Genomic DNA, 26,397 nt, shown 5'->3' with positions numbered 1-26,397 from the left:
TACCAGCAATGCTGTGGTGGCCACTGCCCAGAGGCACGCTGGCCACCCTGCAGCCACGGGGTCTAGTCTCTTAGCCAGATATGCCATAGGTCTCTTCCAGGGACCTAGAGTCTGGGTGAGAACTCCTTTGGCAATGCCCCTTACCTCACTCACGTAGAGGTGGAAGGGCTTCCTGATGTCTGGCAAGGCTAGGGCAGGTGCTGAGACAAGAGCCTTCTTTAGCTTCTCAAAGGCCCGTTGCTCCACTTCGGTCCAGTTTAGCAATCTCCGCGAACTCCAGTATCCACAGACGGCAGTATCCAACTGCCCCTAAGAATTCCCGAACCTGAGCTGGAGTGGCAGTGGCTTTCAATTGGACTACTACATGTGCTTGATGACTTGCTAACCCGGGGGGTTGTTTTCTGCCCAAACCATGGGAAAGAGACGTAATTTCCCCAAGTAAGCAGAGTCACATTGGCCCTTTCCTGCAAGAGATATTCATCTGAGAGAGGACAGGTTAGAAGAATGCGGCCAGGGGAGGATGGGTCCGGGCCTGGATTCCTTTGATCCAAGTAAGGGGTATGGGCATTCTGGCATGACCAGAAACGAATGTGTTACCGTGTTCTTTCCAATGTCCAAAGTCCTCTTTGATGTCCAAGGAAAAAGGCAGTTTGTCCGGTGGCTACCTGGACTGATGTCTTCTTAGATGTTACAGGTCCCATTGGCTCTGTCAAGACTGAATAGGCTGCTCCAGAACACACCAGGAAACTAACTGGGAGTCCTATTTATAAAAATGATTATTCTGGGCTCTAAGGGGTTCAAGGAAAAGGAGTCCTGGCCCTATTAGTCCCCTTCCCTGAGTGTAAATCCTTCAGAGCCTGAGTTTTCCCTCAGCCTTCCACTTTCCTTTGTTAACCTCCCAGGATATTCTCTCTTCCAGTGCCCCTACTTCCTACAATAGGCATACTAATTCCTTCCTAGTTTTCTGCTGGCCTTTTCTTTCCTTTTTCCATTCCCCTTCTCCTTTTGTCTTGGTGCCCTTTTCTCTTAATGCAGCTACCACTGCCTTAGTCATTCTCTTGTCCTGCTTCTCCTCCAGGGTGTGTCTCTATTGTTAAAGACTTTCTGGGCTACCTCTACCAGCTGTGACCAATTCATCCATTCTACTGCCTTTTAAGCACCCTTCTGCCCGCCCCCCCCCCCACAAACCCCCAATAGAACACAGTGAAAAGTGTCCAAGGAGGCCTTGTCCCCGGGGGTTCTTGGGTCTCATTGGGGCACAGGAAGGCACAAGGAGGCACAGGGAAATTTCCCTCCTTGCCCCCGCCATAGCAGAGGCTGCCCACTCACAATAATCCCCTCGGGGGATGAGAGGCAATTACAACCCTGGTGAGCAGAGGGTGCTGGAGATGGGAGCCAGATAGGTGGAGGCGGGGAGCTTGGCACAGGTCCCCAGGTGACCAGTGGAGGTGCTCCTGCCACAGGGAGAGGCATTTTCATTACAAAGCGCTCCTGTGGCAGTGGGTTGGGTACCAGGCCCCTGCCTTCGTACCAGTACCCTGTGACAGAGCAGCGATCAGGCCTCTCCCAAGGGAGTGCACTGGAAGGTGATATCAGCCCCTCCTCTGCTAGCAGCAACAGGTACGGAACCCTTTCAGTACATTTGACCAGCTTCATTCCCACCCACCTTTACAGATTCCAGGTCCCATTGTCTTCCTTTAACCAGCAAGCCAAATGACACTGGCCTGTATTATTTCCCATTGTGAGTTAGAGGAAGACAATCCCTGTGGAGGAAAATGACTCTTAGTCGGCTTGGAAAAGAAGGCAGAGGATGACAAGGTTGCAGGGAAATTTTACTAAAAGCCTGGAGGGTCTCCTGAAAGAAAAGAACCTTAATTCAGCACAGGCAGGGGGCGGGGCCCATAAAATCTCTGCCCTGAGGAACTGTGAGCCCCACCCCTAAATGTCCCAATCAGACTAGAAAAGCCACAAATACCTTTTAAATCTACCCCAGAATTCCAAAATTTCAACCCAACACAGAAATATCACAGAGCAAATCAAAGTCCCTAGTACACAAACATAGACAGAATTTTTACTAGTTAGGCGAGCCGATTCCACCTCTGACAGAGAGCAAGCACCCTATGGGAAAAGAACCCAGTTTGCTATCGGTCAGAGCATTCAGCCCTAAATCAAGCGTGTGTGTTTTTTGCACAGACTTCCACACTTACATACCCAGGTAGACATACAAACATCAAATAAACATCCACACTTACACCCTTTCAGTGAACAAGTACTTTTACAGTCTTGGGATCTTGAGCAGATAACAGGAACACCGCTCAAGTCCCCTGATGGGGGCCTGACAGGAACAGATGTGGGGGCCTCCCTTTCCCACATCCCAGGACAGGATTCTAGACCCATGTCTCATCCAGATAGAAACGGTACTCATACTGAACAAAGAAAGCAAGATTAAATAGACACGACAACTAGATACATTCCCCATTAAAAACTTTGAATCACCACAGAAACTCAGGAGATGTTTAGAAGGTTTTTTCAAAGGAAACAAAACAAAACAGAAACAAACAAAAACACTTTTACACAGGCGCGTGCCACATTTACACCACAAAATACCAACAAATCAGTTTCAGTTGTGCAGAGATACAGAACAAGTCCCTGAACAGAGGCAGTAGAAAACTGCCTAGGAACGCTTCTCTTCTACCTTTTTTAAAAGATAGGCCAGATTCGAACCCTTTGCCAGTCAAGTTTTGACTTCCCTCCTGGAAATCCCAGAGACGGTGAATACCATCTAGAAGCCATTCCTCCAGATACAGGACAAGTCCCTTAGAGATCCTTGATAACCTACATCAGTAATCCATTCACACAATCCCCCAAAAGTTAAAGAGGAAGGAAAGAACCATTCAGTGTCCTTCAAGAGGATTTCGGCGAAATAACAAAATCGACAGACTGAACACATTGGACTCACAAACAATAACCAGAACCAAAAAGCTCACAAACAAATCTAAATCCAAAACCAAAAAGGCTCACAAACAAACAAACAAATCCAAAACCAAAACCAAAAAGGCTCACAAAAATCCAAAACCAAAAAGGCTAGCAAAGACAAAACAAACCAGACAAATGCAACCTAAGGTTGCCCAGACCAGGACCCCCAGACGCCGTCGCGTCAGGCGTCGGACTCCGAGGTTCTCCTGCGTCCAGCCCTCTTTTGAGTCCACTACCAGTGACCGGTCCCAGAACTCCAGAACTTACCTCTAGAGGATTTTCAGGTGACTCCGATGAAAATTTTTTAGGGACGGGCCAATGTCCCCTGCCCGTTCGCTGGATCCGAAGGGAGTTATCCGGGGCCCTGGAACTTCTCAGGGTGCGCACCCCTTAGAGACCCTTCAGTCTCCACAAATGGCTCAGGGGAGATTTTGCCACCCTTTGCATCCGAAACAGCACCCCTAAGGGGCTGCATCTCACTGGAGCCTCCAAATGTTGTAATGTACCCCGTGAATCACAGAAGGATGCCTCAAGAAGTCGAATTAAAGAGTCACATTTATTGCAATCCGGGACTATGAGGGGCCATTCCCAAATCTCATAGCAATAAGATGGTGGCAAAACCAGACTTATATAGGCAAAAATCACAAAGGTATTGATTACATCCCAGAGTTTGGAATGTGGCACCTGGCTCCCAAAAAAGCAGATTACAGAAGCAGAATTAAGCATGTTAATTACAGTTTCAGGTCTCGGGGTCACTGAATTGACAGAAATACATTATCTAGAGTCCTTGGGTAACCTGGGTTAAACTTAGGCATGTTATCTAAATTACAGTTTTGGGTCTCCGGATCACTGAGTTGATAGAAACACATTATCTAGAGCCCTCGGGTCTCCCAACCACTGAGTTGTCAGGACAATTTAGAGTAATTGTGCTGTCCTGGTCTCGGGACCACTGAGTAAGCTGGAACGCACCACCTGTGGCCATTAAAACAATTTAGGGTAATTGTGCTGTCCTGTTTCCAGGTACAGTAGAATGTGCTCTCTAAGACCAGTATGATAACAATCAATGGAATAGTCATTCAATCAATAAAGCATTCAATCGAATGGGATGACTTATACAATTTAGAAAATCAAAGTAACCTTTATATTGTTAAACAAAGCAACTAGGTACCATACTTCAGGAGCAAGCCCGCGAACCCCAGGAATGGATCCTACATGCACTGCCGGCTTCTGAGCCCTCGGCTGGGTGCAAAAGCGGGAACCCCAGGAACTGAGCCTACACGCACTGCCGGCTTCTGAGCCCTGGGCTGGGAGCAAAAGCGGGAACCCCAGGAACTGAGCCTACGCGCACTGCGGGCATTGGAGCCCTGGGCTGGGAGCAATCCTGCGAACACCGGGAATTTGTCCCGCGTATCACAGGCCCAGGGACCCCGATTCTCTGGGAAGGAGGCAGCACCAAGCACCAGTGACTTGACTGTGTTTCTTATCACCTGCGCCTGAGATCCTGATTTCCTGTGCAATCATACTAAGAGCCAGTGACTCCAATTCCTGGTGCAAGGGCACACAGGGGCCCTAATTCTCAAGGAAAGGTCACGCGAAGAAACAGAGACTCTGATACTGGACTCTGGGGAACTCTGACTCCTGGCACACGCTACGGGGCTCTGGTTTTCAACACGCTTCAGGGGGTTCTCTGTTTCAGCACGGTGCAGGCAGGGTCCCTGATTCTAAGGGCGCGTACGAGACCACATTGAGCGCTGACAACACTGACTCTGAGCGAGCCTGGTTTCCACCAACCCACAACAACCACAGATCTTAGTGTCAGAGCCTTCAGTGACACTAGGGTGGTGGGAGGCTCCCACTGCACACGGCCCAGGCCCACGCAACTCGACGTTTGAACCATCGGGAGATAATCAGAATGAAGAGACGAAACAACACCCAGAGGAAAGACAATGAGGAGTTACCAAGAAAGGACATTAATGAAGTTGAAGCATGCAACATGACAGAAAAAGAATTCAGAATAATGGTTGTACAATTCATTCACCGGATGGATGAGAAAATCAACAACCTATGCAAGAATCAGGAAGAAATGAAAAGTGATATAGCTACAATCAAAAACACCATGGAAAGTTTCAACAGCAGACTAGAAGAAGCAGAGGACCGAATTAGTGAATTAGAAGATAAGGCAGAGAAACAAGCTCAATCTGAACAGCAACTGGAGAAAAAAATTAAAAAGCAGGAGGAGAGCCTAAGGGAGCTTCGGGACAACATGAAACGAAGTAACATACACATAATAGGGCTTCAAGAAGGACAAGAAGAGCAGCAAGGATTAGAAAATCTATTTGAAGAAATAATGTCAGAAAACTTCCCAGATATGGGGGAAAAAAAAAGTTACACAAGTACAGAGAGTCCCAGGAAAGATGAACCCCAAAAGACCCACACCTAGACATGTCATAATAACGATGGCAAATGTACAAGACAAAGACAGAATCTTAAAGGCTGCAAGAGAGAAACAGAGAGTTACCTACAAAGGATCCCCCATCAGATTATCAAATGATTTCTCAACAGAAACACATCAGGCCAGAAAATAATGGACAGAAATTGACAAAATGATGCAAAGCAAAGGACTGAATCCAAGAATACTCTATCCAGCAAGGATATCATTCAAAATTGAAGGGGAAATAAGAAGCTTCACAGACAAAAAAAAGGCTAAGGGAGTTTATCACCACCAAGCCAGCAATGCAAGAAATGCTAAAGGGACTGGTGTAAAAAGAAGAACTACAAAGCCCAGAAAGAAAACAGCCACACACACACAAAAAATAGAAATGGCTACAAACAAGTACCTTTCAATAATAACTTTAAACATAAATGGACTAAATGCTCCAATCAAAAGACATTGAGTGGCTGAATGGATAAAAAAACATGACCCATATATTTGCTGTCTACAAGAGACCCACCTCATTAAAAGGGACTCAAACAGACTGAAAGTGAAGGGATGGAAAAATATTTTTCAGGCAAATGGAAATGAAAAAAAAGCTGGGGTAGCAATACTTATATCAGACAAAATAGACCTCAAAGTGAAGGCCATAACAAGAGATAAGGAAGGCCACTTCATAATACTAAAGGGATCTATACAACAAGAGGATATAACCCTGATAAACATATATGCACCCAATGCAGGAGCACCCACATACATAAGAAAACTCTTGGAAGATATCAGGGGAGAGATTGACAACAATACATTCATAGTAGGGGACTTTAATACACCACTGACATCACTGGATAAATCCACTAGACAAAAACTCAGCAAAGAAACAGCGATCCTAAATGACTCACTAGATCAGATGGACTTAATTGACATCTTCAGAACACTTCACCCCAAAGCCACAAAATATACGTTCTTCTCAAGTGCTCAGGGACATCTTCAAAAATAGACTACATATTGGGTCACAAACCAAGTCAGCCTAAATTCAAGAAGATTGAAATCATACCAAGCATCTTCTCGGACCACAAGGCCATAATATTAGAAATAAACTACAATAAAAACTACTCAAAATACTCAAACACTTGGAAGCTGAATAGCACGTTATTAAATACTGATTGGGTTACCAATGACATCAAAGAAGAAATTAAAAACATCCTGGAAACTAATGGCAATGAAAACACAACAATCCAAAACCTTTGGGACGCAATGAAAGCAGTCCTGAGAGGGAAGTTTATAGCTCTACAGGCCTATCTCAACAAACAAGAAAAAATGGTAGTAAATCATCTAAATCTACAGCTCAAAGAATTAGAAAGAGAGCAACAAGAAAACCCCAGAGTGAGCAGAAGGAAGGAGATAATAAATATTAGAGCAGAAATAAATGACATAGAGAACAAAAAAATAATACAGAAAATCAATGAAACAAAGAGCTGGTTCTTTGAAAGGATAAACAAGATTGACAAACCTCTAGCCAGGCTCACCAAGAAGCAAAGAGAAAGGACCCAAATCAACAAAATCAGAAATGATAGAGGCGAAATAACAACAGATCCCACAGAAATACAAATGATTGTTAAAAAATACTATGGACAACTCTACTCCAACAAACTAGACAACCTGGAGGAAATGGACATATTCCTAGAAAAATACAACATTCCAAAACTTAATCAGGAAGAATCTAAAAATCTCAATAGGCCAATAACTATGGAAGAAATTGAAGCAGTCATCAAAAAGCTTCCAGCAAACAAAAGCCCAGGACCAGACGGCTTCACAGGGAAGTTTTACCAAACTTTCAAGGAAGAACTAAAACCTATCCTCCTCAGACTACTACAAAAAATCCAAGAGGAAGGAATACTTCCAAGCTCATTCAATGAAGCCAGCATCACCGTAATACCAAAACCAGGTAAAGATAACACAATGAAAGAGAATTACAGGCCAATATCCCTCATGAACATAGATGCCAAAATCCTCAACAATATCTTAGCAAATCGGATCCAGCAGTACATCAGAAAGATCATACACCACGACCAAGTAGGATTTATCCCAGGGATGCAAGGATGGTACAATATCCGCAAATCAATAAACGTGATACATCACATAAACAAATTGAAAGAAAGAAACCACATAGTCATATCAATTGATGCAGAAAAAGCATTTGACAAAATTTAACACCCATTTTTGAAAAAACTCTCAGCAAGGTGGGAATTGAAGGATCATACCTCAACATAATAAAAGCCATATAATGACAGGCCCACAGCCAACATCATACTCAATGGACGAAAACTAACACCATTTCCCCCAAGAACAGGAACAAGACAGGGATGCCCACTCTCAGTACTCCTGTTCGACATAGTACTGGAAGTATTAGCCATTGCAATTAGACAAGAAGAAGAAATAAAAGGCATCCAAATTGGAAAAGAAGAAGTAAAACTGTCCTTATTTGCAGATGACATGATATTATACTTAAAAAACCCTAAAGATTCCATCAATAAACTATTAGACTTAATAAAAGAATTTGGCAATGCACCAGGATACAAAATTAACGCCAAGAAATCTATTGCATTCCTATACACCAATAGTGAATGTGCAGAAAGAGAGACTAAAAAAGCAATCCCATTTACCATGGCACCAAAAAAATTAAGCTACCTAGGAATAAACTTAACTAAAGAGGTAAAAGACCTCTTCTCAGAAAACTACAGGACGTTGAAAAAAGAGATAGAGGAAGACATAAAGAGATGGAAGAACATACCATGTTCTTGGATTGGTAGAATCAACATCATTAAAATGTCCATACTGCCCAAAGCAATCTATGAATTCAACGCACTTCCCATTAAAATACCAATGGCATATTTCACAGACCTAGAACGTACTCTCCAAAAATTCATCTGGAATAAAAAACTACCCCGAATAGCTGCAGCGATCCTGAGAAAGAACAAAGTAGGTGGGATCTCAATACCAGATATCAAGCTGTATTACAAAGCCACTCTTCTCAAAACTGCCTGGTACTGGCACAAGAACAGACTTATAGATCAATGGAATAGAATAGAGGGCCCAGAAATCAGCCCCAACCAATACGCTCAATTAATATTTGACAAAGGAAGCAAGAACATACAATGGAGTCAAGATAGTCTCTTCAATAAATGGTGTTGGGAAATTTGGACAGATATATGCAATAAAATGAAACTAGACCACCAACTTACACCATACACAAAAATAAACTCAAAATGGATAAAAGACTTAAATGTACGACAGGAAACCATGCAAATACTAGAAGAATCCAAAGGCAACAAAATCTCAGACATATGCCAAAGCAATTTCTTCACCGATACAGCTCCTAAGGCATTGGAAACTAAAGAGAAAATAAACAAATGGGACTACATCAAAATAAAAAGCTTCTGCACAGCAAAAGAAACCATCAACAAAACAACAAGAAAACCCACTGCGTGGGAAAACATATTTGCCAATGTCATATCTGATAAGGGCCTAATCTCCAAAATTTATACGGAACTCATACAACTTAACAAAAGGAAGATAAACAATCCAATAAAATAATGGGCAAAGGATCTAAATAGACACCTTTCAAAAGAGGACATTCAGAAAGCCAAGAGACATATGAAAACATGCTCAAAGTCACTAATCATCCGAGAGATGCAAATCAAGACAACAATGAGGTACCATCTCACACCTGTGAGACTGGCTATCATCAACAAATCAACAAACGACAAGTGCTGGAGAGGATGTGGAATAAAAGGAACACTTGTGCACTGCTGGTGGGAATGCAGACTGGTGCAGCCACTATGGAAGACAGTATGGAGTTTCCTCAAAAAACTACAAATGGAACTCCCATTTGACCCTGTGATCCCACTTCTAGGAATATATCCCAGGAAACCAGAAACACCAATCAGAAAGGATATATGCACCCCTATGTTCATAGCAGCACAATTCACCATAGCTAAGATCTGGAGACAGCCTAAGTGCCCATCTGTAGATGAATGGATTAGAAAACTGTGGTACATCTACACGATGGAATACTATGCTGCTGTAAAAAAGAAGGAACTCTTACCATTTGCAACAGCATGGATGGAACTGGAGAGCATTATGCTAAGTGAAATAAGCCAATCAATAAAGGAAAAATACCACATGATCTCACTCATTTCTGGACAATAAAGACCATTATAAACATATGAACAAAAATAGATACAGAGGCAGAGCTGCCTCAAACAGATTGTCAAACTGCAGCGGGAAGGCCGGGGAGGGTTGGGGGGCAGGAGGTAGGGGGGTAAGAGATCAACTAAAGGACTTGTATGCATGCATATAAGCATAACCAATGGACATAAGACACTGGGGGATAGGGGAGGCTAGGGGACTGTCTAGGGCGGGGGGATAAAATGGACACATATGTAATACCCTTTGTAATACTTTAAGCAATAAATAATAATAAAAAAAAAGACATAATCAACCAACAGATTTAATACTGTCCTCTAGATTTTGTATGAGGCATACTCAGATCTCATTTAATTCAGTATTATGTCATTTCAAGATACTTAAGTATAAACTCCAAGGTCTTAAATTTCCCAGCAGCTTTGGAAAACCGCACTTGAGGCTGGCAAGGCAGGCCTGGCCCAGCCTTTGATTTTAAAACGACCATAATTTTCTCCTCTGGGGAAGGTCAAGAAACAAGGTTGTAGCTACATTGTTTCCTGCCCCTTGCTTGCAGGTGGGAAGTTTCAAAATTGGCCTGGGGGAGGAAGGGGGGGGGGCTGTTTTCCCTGGAAGAACAGGTTTGGCCTACCCTGGACCAATCAGATGTAAATTGACCACATTCTTTAAGAATTTGCTACAGGCAGGAAGCAACTAGTCCCTTTTCTCCTTAGAAATGTTTTGGCCAGCCTTTTCAATTAACTATGAGATTCAAATTCAATTATTTTAAGGCAATTACTTTAGCAAATTTTTGTAACAGAGACAATTTTACTGATTTTCCTTCTAGAGGTGTTAAAGTTAGCTTTGGAATAGGCTTCATTAACATTATTATGGAAAAATACCAATATTGTTGCTAGAATTTCTACCCTGGGTCAAATTCGCCATTTTCTTTAGGAAATAATCAGTCTTGGGTTTTATTCTGCACATTTGTAAAGAAATTCCAGCTCAAAACTCTATCTAAATGTCCAAAATCAGAACGAGCGCGCATTAGTTCCAAGCCAAGTTTTCTCTTTACACGTGAACAGAAATCCCAGACGCATTTTAAATTTTTGTAAAACTTTTCAATTACAAGAAGGAGACTGTAAATTACAGGAGGCGTCCATATTGGATCGCCATGTGCTCCCTTTTCCTTTCCACCCCATCCTGCTTTTGGAGGAAGTTTCAGCAAATGACTCAGATGGAGTATTTTCCCCAAAGTCATGCTTAATAGAAAAAGACATTTTAAGTTTTTCCCTATTTCGCTTTCTAAAGCAATGGCTAGCACCCAAGGTTATCTTTGCCAAAGTTTGGTTGTCATAAGATGTTCTCTGGTAATTTTTAAATAAAACATTAAGTAACCTCATTGTGGGAGAGCTTATAGCTCTGCCCTTTCCTGCCACGTTTGAATCTCTCCACACCAGAGGCGGACTCGGCAGCAGGGTTTCATTTCTTATTACAGATTTTAGATTCCAAATACAAATTAAGATTTCACTTTGGACAAGAAACCACATTAAGATGACCATGGCACTCTTTTTTCAGCCTGATCTAAAAGAGTACCTTTTTCAAGAAAAACAAAGGTTATGTTCTATAATAACATGCAAAAACTGTAAAAGATTACCTTCTAAAATTTTAACACTTTAAACATGCAAATCAAAAGCCTATAATAAAGTTTCTTAGTTTTTAAAAGCCAAATGTACCTTTTTAAAGCCGAATCTACTTTCTTAAAGCCAAATCCTGCCCCGTTTGTTAGACTGGTTAAGAAAACGTTCCCAGTGTACTTACAGACCCGGGCTTCTGTAGTTGATCCTGGGCATTGCGTGCGGTAGACTTCCCCTCACCTTTTTTCGGTGAGTTTTCCACACCTTTTTGGTGAAAACTTCCTTTTCTCGCTCCAGCGAGGCCTGCACTTCCAGATTATCCATCGGGTGCCAGATGTCGAGTAAGACTCCCTCCAAGTTCTGCGTGGAGTAGGGTTCCGTATCTGAAAGAGGAGCCACACAACAAATGAGAGAAAAAGACAGGAGATAATTTTGCAATATTGGGGGACCAGGCGGCAAGTCCCAAAGGACTTCCCTGTGGGAAACTGTTTATTGCCTTCACTATCTGATAAGCATAGACAGAGAACTCCCCGAAACCCCCAAAGGCTGGGTGCCTTTGAAGCCCTAGCAAAGCTCGGAGCTAGGCACCACCTCTGTTTGTCCAGACAGTGGTAGCTGAAACTACTCCCCCATTTATTATTATGTAAATCCTTGCTGATGGGCTAGTCTGCTTGTTACTAGGGGGTCACCTGCCTAAGGGCTATGCTATGGGTGCATCCCAGATCAATAAAAGCTTGGTGAGGCCTGAGCACGGAGGAAGTCCTTCGAGACTTGCCGCCTGGTCCCCCAATATTGCAAAATTATCTCGTGTCTTTTTCTCTCATTTGTTGTGCAGCTCCTCTTTCAGATACCGAACCCTACTCCACGCGGAACGTGGAGGGAGTCTTACTCGACACTTCCCCAGATGCTCAGGCCGCTCCAATCTTTTATTGATCTGGAGTAGCCCTTAGGGTAAGGAGGTTTCAATGACACACAGATCAGCAGACAATTTCCAGGAATAGACAAAGTATCTGATTAGCTCATCAATAGATTTCTGGGAGTATCTGATTAACAATAATCAACAAGGATCTACATAAGTATCTAAGGAATTAAGTGAACTAAGGTGGGGATGCTTCAACTATTATTACCTAAATTAACTGAGTGGTTCCTAGATTAAGTGGGTGGTGCATAGCCCTGACCTTTGCTAGGACTTTCAAGCCCTGACCTTTACTAGGACTTTCAAGGGCTACTAGCTTTTGGGGGTCTCTGTCTAAACTCAGCTAGTGAAGACAATGAATGGACTCCAGCAATCATTGATGTTTCTATCTCTCGCTTCCTCTCCTTTCCTCTCTAAAATCAATAAAAATATGTTTTTTAAAAAGGAGGAGGAAGTGGAGGAGGGAGAAAAGAAGGGTAAAAAAAAAACAGAGAAATAGAGTTAAAAGAATAAAATGGCAATAATTACGTTCCTATCAATAATCACTCTAGTCTAGATCTTTCAAATGTGTTCGCTGCCGCCGCCGCAATTGCTCTCCAATGCCTGTGCCGCCTCCAGCTCGCTGAGTTCTAGCCGAAGGAGAAGGGGGGTAAGTGAAGAGGTCCCTGCACCATGGCGCAGACCACCGGCAAGTCGACCAGGGCAAAGCGCTGCGGAAGCAGCTGGCGACCAAAGCCACTCAGAAGAGTGTGCCCTCCACTGGAGGGGTGAAGAAGCCACATAGCTACAGGCCTGGTACCCTGGCACTTCGTGAAATTAGACGTTATCAGAAGTCCACTGAGCTGCTCATTCGCAAGTTACCCTTCCAGCATCTGGTGCGAGAAATTGCTCAGGACTTCAAAACAGACCTGTGCTTCCAGAGCGCAGCCATTGGTGCTTTGCAGGAAGCAGGTGAGGCCTATCTGGTTGGCCTGTTTGAAGACACCAACCTGTGTGCTATCCATGCCAAAAGTGTAACAATTATGCCAAAAGACATCCAGCTAGCATGCTGCATCTGTGGAGAACGTGCTTAAGAATCCACTATGATGGAAAACATTTCATTCTTTTAAAAAATTTTCTCTTCTTCCTGTTATTGGTAGTTCTGAATGTTAGGTTTGTGTTTTTTTTTCCCCATGGGGTCAAAAGGTACCTAAGTATATGATTGCAAGTTGAAAATAGGGGACAGAAATCAGATATTTGGCAGTTTTTCCATTTTCATTTGTGTGTGATTTTTTTTTAATATAAATGCTGGGACATAAAGCATTAATGCAAGTCAAATGTTTCAGTGAGCAAGTTTCAGCAGTTAAACTTTATCCTATCTAATAAAAGACAAAAAGGGTAATTAACTGTACTTTCACTATGCTTCCCATTGGCTAATCAGAGTGATATGCAAATTAACCGCCAACAAAGATGGCGGTTAATTTGCATATGTGCAATGATGGGAGGCGAAAGGGGAAGGACTGAAGACTGGTGATCGGAAACCCAGGCAGTAGGCAAGAGCTGGGGGGTGGGCAAAGGTGATCGCCATCGGAAAGTCTGGCAGCAGGCAAGGCAACAACCCCTGGCCGGGGGTGCCGGCTGGCCTGCGGCCCCATGATCCCCATGGCAGTCGGAGGGAGAAAGAGCTGGGGCGTAGGCCAGGCGGCACCCAGGCACCCCAGCACCTGACATGCAAAGATCGGGGATGAAATGACTTTTCCCAACCACATCTGCAAATATCCTGGGAAAGGCATCACTGAAGAGTTCACAACTCTCTTACTTGGCAAGGAACAAAAAAGTTGGCAATGGAAACAATTCCTTACATCAAAGTTAAGGTTCCTCTGGGTAAAAAAGAATATTTCCAACATAAAGTAGGGAGCAGGCAAAAATAATAGGTTCTCATGACTTCCACTGAAGATTGAGCATATGACAGAGTCAAAACGAACATACAAATTAAAACAGACAGTGGGCATTCAAATGACCCGAATCAACTGTCACTGTTTGTCCCAATAGCAGCAATGCTTATGTGACAATATAGTTTAACAAACATACAAAACAAGTCACATGATAAGAGAGGTTCGGCTTCTAAAGTAAATTGAATATGTTCTTTAAAAATTCTCATGTCCCTCCTTCTGACTATAATTCTTAATTTTCCAATCAGAAAATTACCCCAGGTGATCCAGTAACATGTAGAACTCCAGTAACCTAGCTTATTTAAAAAACAAACATCCTTTTGGGAGAACCAAGATGGCGGCATAGGTTAACGCCGGAGTTTGCTGCCTTGAACAACTACTTCAAAAGTGAAACTAAAAGACGGAAGGGACATCACCCAGAACCACAGGAACGCTGGCTGAGTGGAAGTCCTACAACTAGGAGGAAAGAGAAACGCGTACAGACACTCAGAGGAGGCGCGGTGCTGAAGTCAAATTCTGAGGTGCGGAGTGTGCGGAGCGGGCTGGCGGCGGAGGGCACGGTTGGCGTTTTCAATCGGGAGGGAGTCGCAGACTCTGAGCTCCAGATACGGGCGAGTCTCTAGGGACCCTGACTCAAACGGGAGAAGCGGGACTGTCTGGCTTCGGTCAGAGCGAGTGCAGCTTTCTCTCCGAGCTTTGCAGCGGGTGCTGGGACTCAGAGAGGCAGAGCCCCTGGGGACGGGACTGAGAGCCGCCATAACTGCTCTCTCCGGCCCACCCTGTTGATCCTGTGCGACCCGCCCCGCCCAAGCCCTGCACACAGGCATTTGCCCGATAGCCTCAGGCAAAGGCTAGATTAGCACCTCCCTAGAGGACAGAAGTTCTCTCACTGCTGACACAGCTGATTCTCATAGCCACTTGGCCTGGAGGTCAAACCCTCCCTGGTATTAGCTACAACAAGGTTTAACTATAAGACTGCGAACAAAGACCACTAGGGGGTGCACCAAGGAAGCATAACAAAATGCGGAGACAAAGAAACAGGACAAAATTGTCAATGGAAGATATAGAGTTCAGAACCACACTTTTAAGGTCTCTCAAGAACTGTTTAGAAGCCGCCGATAAACTTAATGAGATCTACAAGAAAACTAATGAGACCCTCGATGTTATATTGGGGAACCAACTAGAAACTAAGCATACACGGACTGAAATAACGAATATTATACAGACTCCCGACAGCAGACCAGAGGAGCGCAAGAATCAAGTCAATGATTTGAAATGCGAGGAAGCAAAAAACACCCAACTGGAAAAGCAAAATGAAAAAAGAATCCAAAAATGCGAGGATAGTGTAAGGAGCCTCTGGGACAGCTTCAAGCGTACCAACATCAGAATTATAGGGGTGCCAGAAGATGAGAGAGAGCAAGATATTGAAAACCTATTTGAAGAAATAATGACAGAAAACTTCCCCCACCTGGTGAAAGAAATGGACTTACAGGTCCAAGAAGCGCGGAGAACCCCAAACAAAAGGAATCCAAAGAGGACCACACCAAGACACATCATAATTAAAATGCCAAGAGCAAAAGATAAAGAGAGAATCTTAAAAACAGCAAGAGAAAGAAACTCAGTTACCTACAAGGGAATACCCATACGACTGTCAGCTGATTTCTCAACAGAAACTTTGCAGGCCAGAAGGGAGTGGCAAGAAATATTCAAAGTGATGACTACCAAGAACCTACAACCAAGATTACTTTATCCAGCAAAGCTATCATTCAGAATTGAAGGTCAGATAAAGAGCTTCACAGATAAGGAAAAGCTAAAGGAGTTCATCACCACCAAACCAGGATTATATGAAATGCTGAAAGGTATCCTTTAAGAAGAGGAAGAGGAAGAAAAAGGTAAAGATACAAATTATGAACAACAAACATGCATCTATCAACAAGTGAATCTAAGAATCAAGTGAATAAATAATCTGATGAACAGAATGAACTGGTGATTATAATAGAATCAGGGACATAGAAAGGGAATGGACTGACCATTCTTGGGGGGGAAAGGGGTGTGGGAGATGCGGGAAGAGACTGGACAAAAATCGTGCACCTATGGATGAGGACAGTGGGTGGGGAGTGAGGGCGGAGGGTGGGGTGGGAACTGGGAGGAGGGGAGTTATGGGGGGGAAAAAGAGGAACAAATGTAATAATCTGAACAATAAAGATTTAATTTAAAAAATAAATAAAACAAACAAACAAACATCCAAACCATTTTTAAAATATTTAAATTGGTATTTTAGGGTTAAAATTATAGAAGATTTTTAGATCTAAATATATTTTCTGAATAGAAAATATTTCAGTTTTTGATTTTAAAAAAATAAACATAAAAAATATATAAGTGACACATTTTCCCAAGGAACTCTGAATTAGTACCTTTCCCTCTAACTTTCTTCAAATTAAGAGAATCTATGGAGTTCCCTATACTGCACAAGTTTTAATGAAATAAAATAAGACTTTCTAAGAGCATCAAATACATGTTTTCTTATTTACAAATATATATACTCTTCTCTCTCTCTCTCCCTTTAAAATATATTCTTACTGATTCAGAGAGGAAGGGAGAGGGAGAGAGATAGAAACATCAATGATGAGAGAGAATCATTGATCGGCTGCCTCCTACATGCCCCGTACTGGGGATCAAGCCCACAACCAGGGCATGTGACCTGACCTGGAATCAAACTGTGATTCCTGGTTCATAGGTCGATGCTAAACCACTGAGTCACACCAGCCGGGCTCAATTCTTATTTATAAATTCATTCCAAGGACATATACAGCTTGAAAAGCTTTGGAAGCAGTTTCAAAAAAAACTAGCTTTTAAGTAACAAGAAAACAGTTATAGAAGAAAGTTTAAATTAAAAGAAAAAATTGTTTTAATTTATTCAAAAGTGAGAACATCCTCCATGAAAATGTGTACCTTGACTGTGGATGGCTGGGTGGCCTTATCACGCCTTAGGAATTCCAATGCTTTTTACAATGACAAGAAAGAGAGTTTCATCTCATTTCTCGCCCAGGGTAGATGTCTGTCAACAGAAGGTGGACATCAATAAAAGGAGGGGCTTGCACAATCAATCCAGAAAGTCAGCAATCTATGAATAATCCAGAACTGAGTATTAATCTCCTCTGACACACACCCTCCCTCCCAGCCAGTGAGCAAGATAATTACTCTCAAGTCAAGCTAAGTGCCCCCCAGTCACAGTGGCCTAATGCTGGCATACAAAGCATACAAATAATTTTCACTCTGGCATAAAAGTAACAACTTTCTTGGAAGAAAAGCAGATACTGTAAATTTCTCAAAGTCTTCCTGAAACATTTTTTAAGTAATTTTTACTTCTTTAGACAAAATGCATACATGGCAAACCATCTGTAATAAAAGGCCCATTCTATAAAATTTTACCTGGTCTACTCATATCTTCAATCATAACCATATTTACAAACAAATATATCTATACTAATAAAAGAGTAATATGCTAATTAGACTGGGAGACCTTCCAGGAGACCTTCCAGTTGTTCTTCTGGACAATGCCATGGTGGTGGGGCCAAGGTAGAGGAGGTTAGAGGCCAAGAGGGGAGGGCAGTTGTGGGTGATCAAGCTGGTGGGGGATGGGGCCGTTGGGGGTAAGCAGACCAGCAGGGGGGCCAGTTGGGGGCAAGCAGGCCATCAGTGGGGGTCAGTTGGAGGTGATCAGGACAGCGGGGGGGGCAGTTTGGAGTGAGCAGGCCAGCAGGGGGACAGTTTGGGATGAGCAGGCCAGTGGGGAGGGAAGGTAGGGGTGAGCAGGCCAGCAGGGGGGGAAGTTTGGGGTGATCAGGCTGGTGGGGGGGCATTTGGGGGCAAGCAGGCTGGCAGGCAGAGTGGTTAGAGGCAATCAGGCAGGCAGGCAGGCAGGTGAACGGTTAGGAGCCAGCAGTCCCGGATTGCGAGAGGGATGTCCAACTGCTGGTTTAGGCCCGATCCCTGTAAACTGGCAGAACATTTTTTGAGGGGTCCCAAATTGGAGATGGTGCAGGCCAGGCTGAGGAACACACCCTCCCCTGTGCATGAATTTCGTGCACTGGGCCACTAGTAAAAATATAAATAAACCTGTTAAATTTTTCTGGACAATGCCAGCATTTGGATTTTTTTAAAACAAGTAAATTTCTTATTGATGGCAACTAAATGGTGTTTGTAACATTTTTATCATACAGTAGATTCCATCCTTTCGCTATACTTTTCTAACTTAGTTGTCCTACATGCAAGTACATATTTTTAATGTTGTCTGTCTTCTGTGCTGTTCCTGTAAGTTTGCTATTAAAATACATTAAACTATAAAAAAATCACTCTAAATATAAATGGCTTAACTGCTCCAATAAATAGACATAGGGTAGCTGATTGATAAGAAAGCAAGATCCATATATAAACCATCTACAAGGAACCCACCTCAGAGCAAAAGATACAGACTGCAAGGAAAGGAATGAAAAAAAATATTTCATGCAAATGGAAATTTTAAAAAAGGCTCAGGTTGGAATAATTATATCAGACAAAATAGACTTTAAAACAAAGGCTATAATAAGAGACAAAGAAGGACACTACATAAAGATAAAGGGAGAAATCCAACGAGAGGGCATAATCCTCATAAACATTTATGCACCGAACAAAGAAGCACCTAAATATATAAACCAAATGTTGTTGGACATAAAGGGAAAGATAGACATTAATGCAGTCACACTAGAAGATTTTAACACACCATTGACATTACTAGATAGATCTTTCATACAGAAAATAAATAATGAAACAGTAGCCTTAAATGACATACTAGATCAGAACTTAAATTAATTTCTTCATAATTTTTCAACCCAAGGCAGCAGAATATACATTATTTTCAAGTGCACATGGGACATTTTCTAGAATAGACCACATATTAGAACATACAACAAGTCTCAATAAATGTCTGAAGATCAAAATCTTATCAAGCATCTTCTCTGACCACAATGGCATGGAACTAGAAATCAAATACAAGAAAAAAAAATGAACAACACACAAACACATGGAGGTTAAATAACATGTTACTTAAAAATGAATTGGTCAATAATGAGATAAAGGGAGAAATCAAAGGATACCTTGAGACAAATGAAAATGAATACACAACCCAAAACTTATGGGACACAGTGAAAGCTGTCCTAAAAGGGAAATTCACATCAATACAGGCATATCTCAATAAGAAAGAAAAATCTCAAGTAAATAATCTAACTTTACACCTAAAGGAACTAGAGAAGAAACAGCAAACATAGCCCAAAGTGAGTAGAATGAAGGAAATAATAAAGATTAGAGTGGAAATAAATGACATACAAACTAAAAATCCTATATAATAAAGAGCTAATATTTAATGGTCAACACGCCGTTGTGCCCTCGCGCCCTTGCACTAAGGCCGAGGGATCTGGGGCCGGGCCAGGGGACTTGTGGCTCAGCGGCGGACATGAGGCCATGCCCCCGACCCCAGCGTTCGGGCCAGGGGACCTGAGGACAGGCTGGGGGACTATAGGCTGCATCCCCCTCCCCCAGTGCCAGGGCCAGGGGAACTGAGGATGCAGCCCCCACCTGGCAGGGCTTGATGTGAGAACTGAGACTGTGCCCTCTGCCCAGCGCTGGGCTGGGGGACCTGAGGCTGTGCCCCCACCCTTGGGGCTTGATGGGGGTGGGGATGGTAGGGTCTGGGTCTCCTACCATTTCGAGGCCCACGTGGGTGGGCGGGGACTTGAATCTGGGTCCTACAGCATGCCCCAGGCTCTGACAAGAGAGAGATTTTCATATACATTTTACTAATTTTCGTTCATCTCTGACACTTCTATTATAGAGAAAAGGCAAATAGCACTATTAAAAAATTTCCTCTAGGAACAGCAGCTGTGCAGCCTGAACCCTGCACCTGTCTGAGGAGCAGCAGCTGTGCAAGCAACCTGCCCCCATCCGAGGAGCAGCAGCTGTATGAGCATCCCACACCCATATGAGGAACAGCAGCACTGTGAGCAGCCCACCCCCATTCGAGGAGCAGTAGCCACCTGATCAGCCTGCCTCAGTCCAAGGAGCTGCAGCCACGTGAGAAGATTGCCCATGTCCGAGGAGCAGCAGCTGCACAGCCCACACCCTGCACCTTTCTGAGGAGCAGCACTTGTGTGAGCAACCTGACCCCATCCGAGGAGCAGCAGCCGTGTGAGCAGCCCACACCCGTATGAGGAACAGCAGTGCCATGAGCAGCCCGCCCCCATTCGAGGAGCAGTAGCCACCTGAGCAGCCCCCCCAGTTTGAGGAGCAGCAGCCACACGAGAAGACAGCCCACATCAGAGGAGCGGCAGCCCTGTGCAGCCCACATTGGTCTGAGGAGCAGCAGGCACACGCAGCCTGCACCTGTCTGAGGAGCAGCAGCTGGGTGAGTGGCCCGCCCCCATCCAAGGAGCAGCAGCTGCATGTGCAGCTCACTCCCACACAAGAAGCAGCAGCCACGCAAGCAGCCCATCCCCCATCCAAGGAGCAGCAGCTGCGTGAGCAACCCGCAACCATATGAGGAGCAGTAGCCCTATAAGCAATCTGCCCCTGTCCAAGAAGCGGCAGCCTCATGAGCAGCCCTCCCCATCTGAGGAATAGCAGCAGTGTTCAGCCAGCCCCGATCCAAGGAACAGCAGCCACGTGAGCAGTCCACCCCCGTCTGAGGAACAAAAGCCACAAGAACAGCCAACCACTGTCCAAGGAACAGCAGCTGAGTGAGTAGCCTACCCCAACAGCCAAAGGTGACATCACTACTACGAACAGCACCCACCAGAGGAGCCACTGCCAACTGAGGAGCAGCCACTTCTGTGACCCCCTGAGGAGCAACCACAGCCCAAGGAGCCACTGCCACCCAAGGAGCAGACCCTGCATGACTCAATATCTAGATCAGTCGGTGAGACAAAAAATGGGTAGACAAAGACACCCCCAAAGGAAAGAAAATGAGAAATCACCAGAAAAGCAGCTAAGTGAAGCAGAGGCATGCAATATGTCAGAAAAAGAATTCAGAATAAGGGTAATACAGTTCATAAGCCTGATGGAGGAAAAAATCAACAACTTATATAAGAATCAAGAAGAAATGGAAGAAAAAAATCAATAACTTATTTAAGAATCAAGAGGAAATGAAGAGTGATATAGCTACAATAAAAAACATCATGGAAAGTTTCAACAGTAGACTAGGAGAAGTGGAGGACTGAATTAGCGAATAAGAAGACAGGGAAGCAAAACACACCCAAACTGAACTGCAATTGGAGAAAAAAAAAGACAGGAGGAGAGCCTAAGGGAGCTATGGGACAACATGAAGCGAAGCAATATCCGAATAATAGGGGTGCCAGAACAACAGGAAGAGGAACAAGGATTAGAAAACCTATTTGAAGAAATAATGTCAGAAAACTTCCCTGAGGTGGGGAAGAAAAAAGTCACAAAAGCAAAGAGAGTCCCAAACAAGATGAACTGGAAAAGATCCACACCAAGACACATAATAATTACCATGCCAAATGTTCAGAACAAAGAGAATCTTAATGTCTGCAAGAGAGAGACAGAAAGTTACATACAAGGGATCTCCCATTAGATTATCAAATGATTTCTCAACAGAAACACATCAGTCCAGAAAAGAATGGAAGGAGATTTACAAAATGACGCAAAGCAAGTGACTGAATCCAAGAATACTCTATCCAGCAAGGCTATCATTCAAAATTGAAGGGGAAATAAGAAGATTCACAGACAAAAAAAGGCTAAGGCTTCCCTAACCGGTTTGGCTCAATGTATAGAGCATCAGCCTGCAGACTCAAGGGTCCCAGGTTCAATTCCAGTCAAGGGCATGTACCTTGGTTGCAGGCATTTCCCCAGTAGAGAGTGTGCAGGAGGCAGCTGATCAATGTTTCTCTCTCATCAATGGTTCTAACACTCTATCCCTCTCCCTTCCTCTCTGTAAAAATATCAATAAAATATATATATTTTTTAAAAAGGCTAAGGGAGTTTATCACCACCAGGCCAGCAATACAAGAAATGCTAAAGGGAATGCTATAAAAAGAATAATTAAAAAGTTAAGAAAGAAAACAGGCACAAAAAATAGAAATGGCTACAAACAAGTACAATTCAATAATAACTTTAAATGTAAATGGACAAAATGCTCCAATAAAAAGACATCGAGTGGCTGCATGGATAAAAAAAAAACATGACCTATATATATGCTGTTTATGAGAGACCCACCTCAGAATAAGGGACTCGCACAGACTGAAAGTGAAGGGATAGAAAAATATCTTTCAGGCTAATGGAAATGAAAAAAAAAAGCTGGAGTAGCAATACTTATATCTGACAAAATAGACCCACCTCATAATACTGAAGGGATCAATACAACAAGAGGATATAACACTGGTAAACATATACACACCCAATGCAGGAGCACCCAAATACATAAAAAAAACTTCTGGAGGATATCAAGGAAGAGATCGACAATAATACATTCATAGTAGTGTACTTTAACACCCCACTATCACCATTAGACAAATCCTCTAAACAAAATATCAGCAAAGAAACATCAATCCTAAATGACTCACTAGATCACATGGAATTAATTGACATCTTCAGAATGTTTCACTCCAAAGCAACAGAATATACATTCTTCTCAAGTGCACATGTGTCATTTCCAAAGATAGAACATATATTGGGTCACAAGCAAAGTCTCTTCAAATTCAAGAAGATAGAAATCATAAGAAGCATCTCCTCAGACCACAATGGCATAACAGGAAATCAACTACAATAAAAACAATAAAAAAAAATCAAACACATGGAGACTAAATAGCGTGCTATTAAACAATGACTGGGTTACCAGAGAGATCAAAGAAGAAATTAAAAAAAAATCGTGGCAACAAATAACAATGAAAAGACAACAATCCAAAACCTATGGGACACAGCAAAAACAGTCTTGAGAGGGAAGTTCATAGCTCCACAAGCCTACTGCAAAAAGCCAGAAACAATGGTAATAAATTACCTAACCCTAAAAATCAAAGATTTAGAAAGAGAGCAATAAGAAAAGCCAAGTGTAAGCAAATGAAAGGATATAATAATAAAGATCAGAGCAGAGATAAACGACATAGAGACCAAAAAAACAATACATAAGATCAATGAAACCAAGAGCTGGTTCTGTGAAAGGATAAACAAGATTGATGAACCTCTAGCCAGGATCACGAAGAAGCAAAGAGAGAGGACCCAAATGAACAAAATCAGAAAAGAAAGAGGAGAAAATACAACAGACTCCACAGAAATACAAAGTATTGTTAAAAAATACTATGAACAACTCTATTCCAACAAACAGGACAACCTGCAGGAAATGGACATATTCTTAGAAAAGTAAAACCTTCCAAAACTCAATCAGGAAGAATCTAAAAATCTCAATAGGCCAATAACTATGGAAGAAATTGAAGCAGTAATCAAAAAGCTTCCAGCGAACAGAAGAGCAGGGACAGACGACTTCACAGGGGAGATGTAGCAAACATTCAAGGAAAAACTAAAACATATCCTCCTCAGACTATTCTAAAAAATACAAGAGGAAGGAACACTTCCAACCACATTCTATGAAGCCAGCATTACCCTAATACCAAAACCAGAAAAAGACAACACAATGAAAGAGAATTACAGGCCAATATCCCTCATGAACATAGATGCCAAAATACTCAACAAAATCCTAGCAAATAGGATCCAGCAGTACATCAGAAAGATCATACACCATGAAAAGTAAGATTTATCCCGGGGATGCAAGTATGGTACAATATCCACAAATTAATAAACATGATACATCAAATAAACAAATTGAGAAATAAAAAACCACATAGTCATATCAATTGATGCAGAAAAGCATTTGACAAAATCCAACACCCATTTTTGATAAAAACTCTCAGCAAGTTGGGAATAGAAAGATCATAACTCAACATAATAAAAGCCATATATGACAAACCCACAGCCAACATTATACTCAATGGGCAAAAACTAAAACCATTTCCCCTAAGAACAGGAACAAGACAGGGATGCCCACTCTCATCACTCCTGTTTGACATAGTACTGGAAGTAATGGCCATTGTGATAAGACAAGAAGAAGAAATGAAAGGAATCCAAATTGGAAAAGAAGAAATAAAACTGTTCTTATTTGCAGATGACATGATATTGTACATAAAAAAACCCTAAGGACTCCATCAAAAAACTATTAGGCTTAATAAATGAATTTAGTAATGCAGCAGGATTCAAAATTAATGCCAAGAAATCTATGTCATTTCTATACACCAATAATGAACTTACAGAAAGAGAGACTAAAAAAGCAGTCTCATTTACTATCACACCAAATAATTAAGACACCTAGGGATAAACTTAACTAAAGAGCTAAAAGACCTCTTCTCAGAAAACTACAGGACACTGAAAAAAGAGACAGAGGAAGACATAAACAGATGGAAGAACATAAAGTGTTCATGGATTGGTAGAATCAGCATCATTCAAATGTCCATACTGCCCAAAGCAATCTATAAATTCAATGCAGTCCCAATTAAAATACCAATGTTATATTTCACAGACCTAGAATGAACTCTCCAAAAATTCATCTGGAATAAAAAAGACCCGGAATAGCTGCAGTGATCCTGAGAAAGAAAAACAAAGTAGGTTGGATCTCAATACCAGATATCATGCTCTATTACAACGCCACTGTTCTCAAAACAGCCTGGTACTGGTACAAGAACAGACATATAGATCAATGGTATAGAAGAGAGAACCCAGAAATCGACCTGAACCAGTATGCTCAATTAATATTTGACAAAGGAAGCAAGAACATACAATGGTGTCAAGACAGTCTCTTCAATAAATGGTGTTGGGAAAATTGGACAGATACATGTAATAAAATGAAAATAGACCACCAACTTACACCATACACAAAACAAACTCAAAATGGTTAAAGGATTTAAATGTAAGACAGGAAACCATAAAAATACTAGAGGAATCCAAAGGCAGCAAAATCTCAGACATATGCCGAAGCAATTTCTTCACCAATACAGCTCCTAGGGCATTGGAAACTAAAGAGAAAATAAACAAACGGGACTGCATCAAAATAAAAAGCGTCTGCACAACAAAAGAAACCATCAACAAAACAACAAGAAAGCTCACTGCATGGGAGAACATATTTGCCAATGATATCATCGATAAGGGTTTAATCTCCAACATTTACAGGGAACTCATACAACTTAACAAAAGGAAGATAAACAATCCAATAAAAATGGGCAACGGACCTAAATAGACACCTTTCAAAAGAGGACATTCAGAAAGCCAAGAGACATATGAAAACATGCTCAAAGTCACTAATCATCTGAGAAATGCAAATCAACACAACAATGAGGTACCATCTCACACCTGTCAGAATGGCTATCATCAACAAATCAACAAACAACAAGTGCTGGAGAGGATGCGTAGAAAAAGAAACACTCATGCACTGCTGGTAGGAATCCAGACTGGTGCATCCAGTATGAAAACAGTATGGAGTTTCCTCAAAAAGTTAAAAATTGAACTCCCATTTGACCCAGTGAGCCGACTTGTAGGACTATATCCCAAGAAACCAGAAACACCAATCAGAAAGGATATATGCATCCCTGTGTTCATAGCAGCACAATTTACCATAGCTAAGATTTGGAAACAGCCTAAATGCCCATCAACAGATGAATGGATTAGAAAACTGTGGTACATCTACACAATGGAATACTATGCTGCTGTAAAAAAGAAGGAATTCTTACCATTTGCAACAGCATGGATGGAACTGGAGAGCATTATGCTAAGTGAAATAAGCCAGTCAATGAAAGAAAAATACCACATGATCTCACTCATTCATGGATAATAAAGACCATTACAAACTGGTGAACAAAAATAGATACAGGGGCAGAGCAGCATCGAATAGACTGTCAAACTACAGCGGGAAGGCCGGGGAAGGTTAGGGGAGGGTAAGAGACCAACCAAAGTACTTGTATGCATGCATATAAGCATAAACAATGGACATAAGACACTAGGGGGGCAGGAGAGGCCAGGGGATGGTCAAGTGGGAAAAAAGGGAGACATATGTACTACTCTTTGTAATACTTTAAGCAATAAAACAATTTTTTTAATATATTTTTATTGATTTTTTACAGAGAGGAAGGGAGAGAGATAGAGAGTTAGAAACATCAATGAGAGAGAAACATCGATCAGGTGCCTCCTGCGCATCTCCTACTGGGGATATGCCCGCAACCCTGGTACATGCCCTTG

At 42.3% G+C, this 26,397-nt stretch overlaps 1 protein-coding gene across 1 annotated transcript; it reads left to right on the top strand.

Moving 5' to 3' along the window:
- Positions 1-11,560: 11,560 nt before the first annotated feature.
- LOC118653506 (histone H3.3-like) lies at positions 11,561-13,482 on the top strand. The gene is made up of 2 exons (XM_036304179.1): positions 11,561-11,567; positions 12,824-13,482. The coding sequence occupies exons 1-2, from the start codon at positions 11,561-11,563 to the stop codon at positions 13,213-13,215; spliced, it is 399 nt and encodes a 132-aa protein (XP_036160072.1). The 3' UTR covers positions 13,216-13,482.
- The last annotated feature ends 12,915 nt before the right edge of the window (positions 13,483-26,397 follow it).

The sequence above is a fragment of the Myotis myotis genome, unplaced genomic scaffold (assembly GCF_014108235.1).
Source record: "Myotis myotis isolate mMyoMyo1 unplaced genomic scaffold, mMyoMyo1.p scaffold_m19_p_4, whole genome shotgun sequence".
Classification (NCBI taxonomy): domain Eukaryota; kingdom Metazoa; phylum Chordata; class Mammalia; order Chiroptera; family Vespertilionidae; genus Myotis; species Myotis myotis.
The sequence above is the reverse complement of the archived record's forward strand: the minus strand, read 5'-3'. Positions and strand labels throughout refer to the sequence as shown.